We start from the raw sequence: 12540 nt of genomic DNA, 5'->3' as shown, positions 1-12540 counted from the left end.
CATTATTTCAGTGATCTGGACAGAGTTTAACCCTATATTTCCTTATTTGGTTTTCTCTAAAAGGGAGCGGAGCCAATAAACCTATTTGCAAGTTCAAGATGATGCTGCATGAACGTGATACTTTGTTGTGACCTTGAGTTAACATCATAGGCTCCTGTTGCTTTTTCATACAACGACCAGTGAGACTCGAGAGCACCGGAGGCCGTGCAGCTCCTGATCTGACTCTGCACAGCTTCTTCCCGAGGACCAGTGCTGGTGTTCATACCGCAGATGCTATCTACCAAAGAGCTTATATATGAATTAATCTTCCTTGAAGTGCCTGAACAACATTTACCATTTATAGTATTTGAATCATTCAGCCCACGTATTTCACAAATCAGTATTTTATTAACATAATGTTATGATTAAACAAACTCAAGTAAAAAAAAAAAGCTTCAATTACACAGGGTTTAAAAATATCTAGTAAACATGGAGATGTGCATGTGAAAACTACATATTTTGCAGAAACCCGTTTCTTCTTGCACCCGTTAGACTTCTGATACAATGTGAGACGTCATTAACTCCCATTATCAGATAGTAAAGAATTTAATGTGTAAATGAGGCGATTGAAGAAAAAAACATCCCTCAAAGCTTGCTGCATGTAGACAGCTAACACCAAACACAATTTGTCGACACAGCTGTGTTGAAGTTAAACATAATTCTGTTCTTTCTTGCCGCCCTCTGATTGGTGATCGGTTTTGGTGCGGGACTGAGGTTTGTAAACAACTCCTGGGTAACTGAAAAGCAAGAGGCAACCATTGTTGGTGATTAGTACAAGTAGAAGGAGCATGACAAAAGAAATCCACAGACAGCAGAAGAGCAACGTTAACTCTTGATGCGACTCACTGTGGTTTTTCATCTTTCACCATCTCCTTGAAAGCCATTGACTTCAGGATGCCACCAATAAGCAGGATGCCCCCTCCTATCCAGGCCACAAACAGTGCAGAACCAAACGTGTATCTGCAAAGACAAAGAAGACATCCTTAAAGTCCAGCATCAAAATAATATGGAGAATATGAGAAAAAAAATGCATATTTATGTCTCACCTGGGTATTCCTCCTCCCATTCCCCCTCCCATTCCCCCTCCCATCCCTCCCATGTTGTTTTCATATCCTCCTCCATAGTTTGTGGACATCCTGAAAGTGGCCACAATCTGATTGGCGTAGATGGAAGATCCTGCGATGCCACACAGACCTGAGAGAATAAAGTGAAATAGACATGAACCCTGTGATATATTTACTTCATAAAGAAACTGTTAATAAATGCAACTGCTTAACAATCAGAGATGTCGACAAGATCATATTTTGGTTATTTGTAACCATACCGGAGATGATGAACATGATGCCAGCGGTGAGGCTCATCTTGGCCTTGGTGGTGTCTGCCATGCTGTTCATTTTGAGGCAGGTCAGGGAGAAAACTGATATCACCGCTCCGATGATGCCCAGCACCACGCCCACGATCATCAGGGCTCGCACGGCCTGGAAAGCTCCTGGTGGACAGGAAACACACACAGACATGTTATATTGAGCCGGATATTTCTGTGCTTTGTGTCTTACCTAGACCTACCTGTCTAACCTACTGCTCTACATCGCATAACAAAATCTGCATCACAAGGGACGTAACTCGTGTGTCTGACAATAAGATTAATTTGTTTCCAATTAGACTTCATATTGCAACACTTCCATCCGCGTGTGTGTGATCTGAGAATGTGGCCTGCGTCCTCCTGCAGTGTGTGCGGTAGGAACCTGCCCTTCACTTGATGTTTGTTCTGTTTCTGATAACTGTGTTGACTAAGTCTCAGAGACCAGAAGGAACTGGTGCTAATGCAAATACTGATAGCAGCGGGCTCGGTGCCGCAATGAGAGTATACGGACGATGGAAACTGAGAGTAAAACATATAAAATAATAATATCATTTACACTAAATACTGAGAAAGATAAAATGATCTGACTTGTCCTTTCAGCATTGTAGCGAGAAAAAGTCCTCATAGATTATTATTTTTTGCATTTTAAGTGTTTTAATATGTTTTATTATACCATTCAATCCCGAATTAACTTTGACATTGGTTTACATTTAACTATATATATTCTCTTTGTGAATATTTGTTTGTTAGATACATTCAATGGAGTGAGCATGCTACATTTTTAAACCCAACAATCATGTATTCATGTACCTTGAGTTCAAATAGTTCTGGCAGGTTTCAAAACAAGCAACCATCCACTTTTCTTTACATAATAATCTGCAAAGACACAGCGCGAGAACAACTTGGCCGTCAATGTGGCTCGCACATGAACCCCATGCGACTGAACGAGACTCGACAAACCTCCTGCCTTGTGATTTGAGAAGGACGCTTAATTCCTTAAACTTCGTTTCTGTATCATTGATCCTGTGACCAGAGAAAGCTCATTATGTCTTTAAAGAGTCGAAATGGGAGAGCCCAGACTTATTTTATTTCCTCCAAATAAAAACTCTGTGACGATGAACTGGACTTATTCAAGAAGCGGTTGGTGTTTAATTATTTGAACAGCAATGAACAAAAACTTGTTTGTCAATGCCAGTCACTGCGGAAACTCTGCACATTCAAATATAAGAGCCTCGTCCTACCTGAGAACCCCAGGAGGCCGTAGAGTGGACGACACTCGGTCATTCCCGAGGAAGCGGTCTCACAGTCCCGCCACAGACCCTTGTAGTTGTACATCGATGTCACCACGTCCCCCTGCCGGTCCTTGACGCTCCATTTGTTCATGACAGTTGCTGCGATGATGGCTGCTGCACCAATCAAGCCCAAAACGAATCCACCATTTTGAAGAACTGAAGGCGCCATCGTTGTTTCCTCCTTCAGAATATAAGGGAGGCACGGTGTGTGTGCGTGTGTGAAGGATGGTTTGTGCCCAGTTTAAATAGAGAAATACCTGAAGTGTTGCTGCATATGTAAGTGAGCTTAAGCAAAGGTGAGCAGGTGTGCAGGGCAGAGAATGAGAATGGGCAAAGGGATGCTTTGTAGTGATGGTGGCGCTGGGTGGAGGCAGTTGGGTTTCACCCAGTGGGTGATGCAGCAGTATGGGTTGGGCCACCTTGTGCTGAGAGGTGTGGACACATTGGTGATAGGCGCACCTGGCACCTAAGTGAGAACTAACTGTTTGAATGTAAACAGGGCTTTAGGTGAACCGCCAACTGTGGGTCATGAGTGGGTGATGCAGCCCTCGGCCACGCCAACACCCTCACACACACAAGAGGATGCAGCACTGAAAGACACACATGCAAACGCACAGAGACGAGGCAGAATGAGTCCCTGCCAGATGTAAGACAGCAGACCAGAGAGGAAGGAAGACAAACGCTTGACGAATGGAGATGTTTGATGATGACTTTATTGTAGACCGACTGTAAAAGTTCATATGGGCCTCAGCTATGAGATAAAAGCTGTTTCTCTTCCACGTGAAGGTCACGCTCAGCTTCAGAGCTGCGTCCAGCTGGAATACATGTTTGTTGTTTTGCACCTATACAAGATGAAACCTTTCAATGTTTTTTACTTCACTTTCCGGGTGAGGACTCATTCCAACAAACCGTACCTCATACAATTTCCATGATTCAACGTATCACCTTATCACTCTGTCAACATGGGGAGGAGAGACGTTTCTATTCTTCTCTTATCGCGAGCCTCGCTCTCGCGCTCACAAACACAGACACACAATGAAACTCACACAAAAGTTGCCAAACGTCACGGGACTAGAGATTTTAATTTAGTTATGTTGGTCAGTTTGATGAACTTTGGTTTCTTGCGTCATATAAATATCTGTTTGTCTTTCATGTCAGCTTTTGTTGTACACCGTATCGGTCTGCTTGTTTAAATAAGAGTGCTCAGGGGGTCAGAAACATGAAAACATACTTCCCCCAGTTATTATTATGTATGATGTCTGACATAAAACGATTAGAAATAACTCTTTGATAATCAGTATCACCCCAAAATGATGTAGCTTATATAAAATGCTTATAACTTACACATTTCTTGTGGAAAGCTACAATGAAAACTACAACTTGTAAACAATGTTTTATGAAAAGATTTATTATTTGCACTTCAAAATAAACAAAAACAAAAACAGGCCTACATTATGAGACATGTTTGGTCTGGGGGACAAACAAGTGTTGATGTCCATGGGTAAGAATGTAGGTCTATGAATTATGTCTTTTTTGGCCTGGGTAAATGAATATAAACTCCAAGCTCTCTAATTTCCTCAGCAGCTTTATGTTTATCAATTACTTAGAAAAGCTACACGTAAGCCTGGTGCATTTAATTTTAAACTGGTTTGAATTTTATTTCGTCAATAGAGTAACAAAATAGCCTTTTTACATTACTCCTGCCAATCTTTACTCAATACTGCAATAACAGAACAACGAGTGTAATATAGATATTTTTGTGTTGTTGGTGCTCAGTCGTTGGCTAAGATAAACAGCAATGTGGCTTTTGATATCTGCAGAAACACTAACATCCAGTTTGACTGTAATATTTGTGAACGGACAAATGTATTGCAGCCGAATTATTTAGCTTTTGTCATATTGTGGAGAGGTTTTGTGCGCTACCCAGCCTGTCACACGCTGGAGCCGGTTGAAGTATACGAGTCCATGCCGCTCTTGGCCATCCCTCCGGGGAAGAGGATGTAGGCTACCTGAGGCTGTAAACTGGCAGCAGACCAGGCGCTACAGTTACACGGCACCACGTATCCCGGACTGGAGGGGGACGGGTGAGTGTGGGTGTGCTGTCCGTGGCAAGCCAGAGCCCCAATCCCTCCAGTCTGGTATCCAAACGCGTGCGCGCTGTAGGGCAGCACGCCGGCAGCCAGGGCGTGCGGCATCTCCGCCATCCGCTGGACAGCTCCTGTGCTGAACTGCGCCACCGGCTCCAGCAGCGAGAAAGAAGAAGGGGAGGAGACGGGAGCGAGGAACGCTCTGGCTTCATCCCCGGGCACGAGAAAGGAGTCCATGGAAAATCCCTTGAAATGCTCCGCTGCGTCCCCGAATAAAGACGGCAGCGGGAAAACAAAACGGTCCCTCTTCAGAAGACTCCTGGGTTTGCGCCGGGGTCTGTACTTGTAGTCCGGGTGCTCCTTCATGTGCTGAGCCCGCAGCCTCTTGGCCTCGTCGATGAACGGACGTTTCTCGGAGTCGGACAGCAGCTTCCACTTCACGCCGAGTCTCTTGCTGATTTCAGAGTTGTGCATCTTTGGGTTTTCCTGGGACATTTTCCTCCTCTCGCCTCTGGACCACACCATGAAAGCATTCATGGGTCTTTTGATGTGATCTAAAGGTTTTGCCATCTCAGAATTTATAAAACACGTACCGGTCCTACTTTAAATTAAGTCACCTGTCCAAGAAGCTCATCCTCGTCTCGTGCGTAAAAGGAAAAGTTGGAAGAAATGTTTTTTGTTGTTGTCTCTATGGTAAGAAAATAATTTCAAATTGACCGAAGCATTCACACAAAGTGAAACGGTAAAATGCATAAAGTGCAAAGCCAGAATTGGAGTCACAGAGGACCATGAAGTTGGAAGTGTGTTTTGGATGATGCTGGGCATGCCAGACACTCATCACCACACCACTGTCACGGCGGGCCAAGCCAATGGGAGTGAGAGGAGAGCAATGTAATCCCCTCACAAAAGTGACTACAACATTTCTGAGGGGCTCCCTCTCCCTCTCAGTTTAGACTCCCCCAAATGTCTCCTGAGAAAAGTGCAGGCAGGGAACCAGTGAATAGAATTATCTGCTGCATGCACATGCGGAAAATAGGAATTATATGATTTGGTAAAGCTAAGTGAATGAGAGAAAAATAACATAATGATATGAACTCTCTCTAGCATATCTGGTGGTGCAACAGCCCCCTCTAGGGGCAACTCCTGATGGCCCAGAAAGATAAGAGTCTTGTAGTCGATAATAAAGCAGCTATCCCAGCTTAGAGCCTCAGGACCGTAACCCTCCAGTCTACCAGGAATTGCTTGCTCTCCCCTATTACGGACCTCCAGTAGCTTACGGATGACCTAAAAGTCACCCCTTCAAAGAACTGGGGAGGGGGAGGCGAGGAACAAGTGCTCTCACACACACACACCGCTTGATTTACGTAACGTTGGGTGCACCTCAAGGTCCTGGGAGTTGCAAGCGCATCATCGCCGGGTTGACTGAGGCATGGAGGAGTAGTAAGTAGAGAGCCAAACCTGGCTTGCTGGACTGTAGGAGGAGCGCACCCTGCGAAACGTCTCATAACAGCCTACACGCACACACACAAGCGCTACATACTCGGCCATTCCAGGGGGCAGCTTTTACAGCTAACAATTCCTTGTTTCACGTCATAAATTTCGCCTGCCGCTGTCAAACTCCGCGACAGGTAACAAAAAACTGGCGCTGGGGGATCTGATGGTGAGTATGGAGCTGATGTGAATCTATCTTTTAGCGCTGGGGGTCAGTTCGTTCTGTTACGACTAAGTGAGTAAAATATGGAAGTGCTGCACCTCACTGCCATATAGAATAACTTCTGAGGCTCATTTGCTCAATTATGAAAATTGTTTTAGAAGATAAGAGGAATGTGCTGTTTACTAGAGTAATATGAAACTCATTAAACCTTAAAATCCTATATTCACACCTTCCAAACACACCTCACCCTCTAAAATATAATCTCTAAATGTTGCTATTACTCAGATTTTTCATGGTCAACTAATTATAATAAGCAATTCCTTCAAAGGACATACCTCTGGAACACTAAACTAAAATAGCATAATACTAGTTTTGGGTTACATTCTTTTCAGGAATAACATATGGGGGGGGGGGGGTAAATAATGAATTCTGTTGTAGAAATGAACTGTATAGTTGTGAAATCAGGTTGAAATATGTATCATTATAGAATTTATAGTTGCTAAAACTGCCAAGTTACAGATATAACTGCATTAAGGACCCTTCATTTACCATTATAAATGTTCATCTTTTGTTGCAGAATCACTGCCAATAATTGTATTACTTGTTAAAACGTGTCATCAAAACTAATTCAACCATTCACATTCTCATTTAAATTCTTTCCCAGGAGGCCATGCAGGTTTCTTAAATATCAATGTGTTCAAAAGGTTCACCTCTCCCACCTCCTTGCTCGACTAAATCAATATTAATCATAGACATAATTCACTTGCCCTGATTGACTCATTGGTTGTCGTAGTTTTCATAACCATAATACATTATCTGATCAAAATACACTTTGGCCATCTCGGCTGTTATTGAAATGACATTGATGGGAAAAGCCTGAGCAATAACTTAACTACAAATCATATACAGCATACTGCATGTGTCCACTGCTACTCACAAGATATAAGAGCGTAAAAACCGGGATTGGAGTTTATACTCAGAAAGCTAACAAGGAGGACGCTTCAGGCCCCGAAAATGGTTTCTGCAAAAGGGATTATTACCATGACAGACGCATGATGTGTTTCCCCGTAGACAGACCTGTGGCGGTTCGTTGAAGCTCTGGGATTAGGTTTTGGTAGCAGCGATAAACTTCCCTATCAGGCTACCAGCAAGGAGGAGGCCTTTATTTAATTTACCTCCCACAATCAAAGGCCCCGCAGGCCTCTTCAAAGGCAAAGTAAATGGACATAAAAGATCCAGTGGTGCCCACTGCATCAGCGGTGGAGATGATAAGACGTTTTCAGGGAGTGTTATTCTCCGGGTTTCCTCGGAGCAGACGGGCTGGAGGGATAAAGTGATTGGCAGCAGGGTTCAGGCCGTTGATCTGCCTCCTCATGGCTGTGCTGTTATCATCTGTGCTGTAGGTTCAGGCCTTCACACGCAGGAGGCGCCCGCCGCCACACAGAGACAATGATTACCATCACAGTGCAGCCATGTTTAGAGCATTTTTGACAGTGAGGGGAAAAACAGTCCGAGGACTAAAGAGCACCTAAAGGGCAGTATGGAGAAATCTATGGCGGGCAAACTGTTACTATCATCTGTCCAGATTAAGTTTCATTCTACTTAAGGCTTCAACACACAGAGTTTGTGTTTTTGTGTACTAGTCAGTGTTTGGTGTGACTTCTAAAGGGCAGCGTTTAAACTCTGGAGAGATGGGGGGAGAAAAAAAAATGGGTAATAAGAAAAACTGCCAGCAGCACAAAATGTCTGTCGTAATCCGGTTATCCCCCCGGCTCTAAAGATACTGGTCCTCTCCTCAGGAGTCTATCTTCTCTTCTTATGTCAAAACTGTCCTCTATGCACTCAGGTGGATTAAGGAGTCACACTGTAGAAAGAAATTGACAGGTACAGAAAGACCTGGGGGTGAAAAGACAATGAAAGGTGACACAGAGAGGCCGGCCGGGCGCTCTGACCGGGGAGTGTGCCAACGTCTGACAAGAAAGAATCAAATAAATCCACTTCATGCTGGAGAAGAAAATGCTGATGTTCCTTGCTAATTTACTGTATTGATTACCTGAATCATTACTAAATCTCACTATATATCTTGTGAAATGTATTTTCTTTCATTATGGCTGAAGTGTTGCAACAACTGTATTGTTCAGAGATGCTGCTGCATTATCTCACTAGGCATTATGGGTTAAATGGCAGCTCCTATATCCCTATTACATTAGATCATATTCTGGATAGACTATAAATGCATATTATGCACTCTATTGTTGAAAAAGAACGGCCGAAAGGCTCTTTTTCACGTTGGCTGTTGTAAACGTAGAAGGAGAAGCTTCTGCAGGACATTTTTGACACAGCCGGATGAGTCCATCAGGAGAAAATTTATTAATATTCAACATATTTAATCAGTTGCAATTTTTTAGGTACAGATTATAAATATTATCTGGTTCCGTTCTCAAATTTTTTTTGTGCTTCTTGTTTTTTTCCTATTTTACACTAAATGATACATATATATATATATATATATATATATTCAGATTTAAACGCAAAAAAACAAAACAAGCAACAAGAAGACGTCACTTGGGAAAATTACGATGGGCAAAGATGATTAGGTATTGTACGACCAGCAAAGTCTCATTGTCTGATAGTGAATGCATTTATTTACAATACCGGTAAACAGACCCCACCCAGCAGCGTTGACATCGGGACAGGTCAGGGTCAGTTGACCCAGATACTTCAGAAACACACACATTTAAATTTGATACATTAAAGTGTTTTTAACCCACAGAAATGTAATACATTTTCTGACATTTTAGAGACCAAATAATTAATTGGTTAATTTAAAAATAATCTACAGATTAATTTACCTTAAAATGATTGTTAGTTGCAGGTCTATAACATCGTACAGATGACAATGTATTTACTGTGTTATGAGATGACGGTCGAGGTCACTCCGTCTTCCGGTCTAAACCAGATCACATTCTTGTGCTGCACATCATGGTAAACCTCATGATTTATAATAAAATTTTCTCATTATCAATATATGCTTTAATTTCATGAAAGTTTGTCATTTAAATGGAGTGAAAAGAAGGAAACGTAACCTTCACAGAGTGAACTGGTCAATGGGTTTGAATCTCATTCTGGGAATAGTTCAGTGGCTTTTTATACTTCAAATTTTGTCATTTCAGCTTCAACCAAATGCTGAAATCCAAAAACTACCCTGAAGTCGAACAAGAGTTTTTGACACTTGTGAGCTGCCCATTATGAAACATTTCAGAGGGAAAATCCCCAAGATTTTCAGTGCTCTTGGGGGGATTTCACTAAATCTTGTGCTTATTCTCATGATACTTAGGAAAAGTACAGCGGTTCTAATAGCTTCCCCACTGACACATTGATGGTGGAATATGTTTAGGCTTCAAACCCGAGAGGTTGAGAGAGAAAGAGGGGGAAGGAGATCTGCTGCCTGCCAGAACACTTTTCATAAGGCCCCATCCAAACTAAATTAATACACTTCCTCCAACATCTGAGGCTAAACCTGAGGGCCACATTACTGTGGCAGGCCCTATCAGCCAGCTTGTAATACCACCGAGTCAGCAGGCAATGAGATACATGTGAAATGTAAGCATTTGTCAGTGACTCACAGCCACAGAGGCAGAAGATTTAAAATGTCCTGCAGTAAATTAAGTCCTGCTCGAAAAGTGAAAGGTGTCGGCTAAGCAGGCGGCTGCTTACTTAAAAAGACTGTTTAAAGGGGTGATGATGGAGAGGAGGTGGAGGGGGGAGGAATCTGAACCAGCAGCAAATATGTGTTTTTATGATTATAGCTCCAATGCATTTAAAAAAATGTGAAGACTGAACTAGTTATCTCTGAAGCCATGACATTTGACTGAAACGTGATCTCTATGATCATATTAATGTGTTGTCTCCACATATTACAACTAACAGCATTCTGCACTGAACTCTATTCTGACTCTTAAACCACCAGACACTAAAGTGATCTGACTCAGAGTCTGTGTGTTTCTTTGTTCTGACACGGAAGTCATCTCAGATATATGTTAAGTAGATATTTGGAATACTATCTAGTTTAAGATGCCACCTGAGGTTCATAACCCTGCCTCTAATAACAAAGCAGATACACTCAGCTCTTGGCCTGATCACTGGGGAGAAGTGATTTGCTCGGATTCAATGAGACTCTGAGAAAAGAATCTGAGAACAGCTTCACACATCAGATGGATGACTTTAAGATTATAGTAAACAAAGGGAGGAATCAATGTGTACAGTGTGTATTCTCTGTGTACTTTTCCCTTTAAACAACATACCTAAGGTATATTGATAGACAAACATGCATGGCTTGTAATACATGTTGGTATTGATAAATGCTTTTTAGAACAAATCCTCTGTAGTGAGTTTTATTTAAACATGAGTTTTATTTACCAATACAAATAAATGTAATGATAATGCAAACCGTGTACAGCATTTTGTAAGGTGATGAGATTGTAAATGCATAACACAGACACACTAAAAACAATAATATGACCATCATCCTTTTCTCTTCTCCTCCGCTAAATATTTTTCTTCTTTTGCTTAAAAGACCAGGAGTGTTTTGCATGTTTAGAATATTTATTAAAATATATGTATTTTCCAAAGCAATCTAATATTTACATTTTCTATTAATTTTATTATATTTTACGAGCCACCGGTTTCCTTTTATTTCTGTATCGCACTAGAAGTGAGTTTGACAGGTATCCTAACCTAACACGATTGCTCTTTTTTGTGTGATGTTGTAAGACAGGCAGTTAAGCCCTTTAAGGAGCAGTAAGCCAAAAGCAAGTCCATTTAATTAATGTAAATGAGTACTTACAATTTATTATTGAACTATTAGGATCAGTCCATATACACACACAGTTTTTTTTCTCTTTACAGAACTGCAATTGGGTCATTTTTAAATTAACTGCATTATCCCAAAATGGACATGTAAATATGACAAATAGAATAAGTAATGATGTAATAAAAGCTGAATATGTCGTCGATTCACATTCACGTCACCAGTCTTTGTCAGCATGTTTTTTACAGATTTTATAATTTTATATTGCTTCCTCTCCTTGAGGAATCGTATTACAGAATGTAATAAAAATCATGATATTTATTGCCATAGTTGAAGAGGCGTTGAAAATCTAAATAAACGTACACGCTGCCTGCTACGAGGCCACACTGCAAAAGACAGAGCACGGCGCCACTAAGAGGCTTATGGGAATGATGGAAATAGTGTAGCTCCTGTGTCGATGATATGGTTGCAGTAACCGAGAGGGAAGGAGTGGTATTTACCGAGATAACTCCTGGACTCATGTTAGGCAGAGCAGTGGCTGTCCTGAGCCAGACTGAAGGGAGGGGGGAGGAGATGCTGTCACAACAGCAAGCTCAGATAAGCCCTATGGGGGAAGACAGAAAGGCATTAAATGAGCATATCTTTAGGAAGGCTGATGCTCCTCCTGCACCACTGGAGTGAGACCATGCACATAATAAATATAGGCTGATGATTTATACCTAGAGCATGTGACTGTTGTAAGCATGTTTTTCAGTTGTTGATAGTCTGAAGATAACTTTCCCCTTTCACAGGTGATGTGGAGAGACAGGAACTGAAAGAGGCCTCAGACCCACAGAGCTCCCTATGCACTACTTTCCTTTATCCACCTTGTATCACATCTGCTAACTTCTTGTATTTGGATAAACTCTATATACAGTATGGGTATACTTAACTTACACAAGCTGTTGTATGAAAAAATTGGCCACTGTACTTGAGCCAAAAATGAGATTTTATGAGACTAAATGATCTGTTTGATGTAGATTAAAAGGAACCTCAGGCATAAATAACACAAAGGCATTTAATGATTATATAATTGCATAGTAATAAAACAATGAACAGAAAGCCCTAATTGTAGCGTTGCAGATGTCCACTAGAGATCAGTATAATGTTCTCTATTATGTCCATTTGAGCAGTCACATCCGTCAAACCCGTGAGTCTACTTCTGTAGGAATGCAATGGGGACATATGTACAAGAAGAGTGCAAGAAATCATTTGTAGAATCATGAGTAGAATCAAGTAAAAAAATAAAAATTATT

The 12540-nt window shown here is 41.6% G+C and overlaps 2 protein-coding genes across 2 annotated transcripts; both read right to left on the bottom strand.

Annotated features, from left to right (window-relative positions):
- Window positions 1-365: 365 nt before the first annotated feature.
- On the bottom strand, window positions 366-3068 carry cldn18 (claudin 18). Its single transcript, XM_056421243.1, has 5 exons — window positions 2644-3068; window positions 1364-1528; window positions 1086-1233; window positions 886-999; window positions 366-776 (listed from the first exon to the last, which is right to left on the bottom strand). The coding sequence occupies exons 1-5, from the start codon at window positions 2861-2863 to the stop codon at window positions 689-691; spliced, it is 735 nt and encodes a 244-aa protein (XP_056277218.1). The 5' UTR covers window positions 2864-3068; the 3' UTR covers window positions 366-688.
- A 1557-nt stretch (window positions 3069-4625) lies between these two features.
- Window positions 4626-5351, bottom strand: LOC130198259 (transcription factor Sox-14). The gene has a single exon (XM_056421395.1). The coding sequence runs from the start codon at window positions 5349-5351 to the stop codon at window positions 4626-4628; it is 726 nt and encodes a 241-aa protein (XP_056277370.1).
- Between the last annotated feature and the right edge of the window lie 7189 nt (window positions 5352-12540).

The sequence above is a fragment of the Pseudoliparis swirei genome, chromosome 8 (genome assembly GCF_029220125.1).
Source record: "Pseudoliparis swirei isolate HS2019 ecotype Mariana Trench chromosome 8, NWPU_hadal_v1, whole genome shotgun sequence".
In the NCBI taxonomy this organism is placed as follows: Eukaryota; Metazoa; Chordata; class Actinopteri; order Perciformes; family Liparidae; genus Pseudoliparis; species Pseudoliparis swirei.
This window is presented reverse-complemented; position numbering and strand designations above follow the sequence as displayed.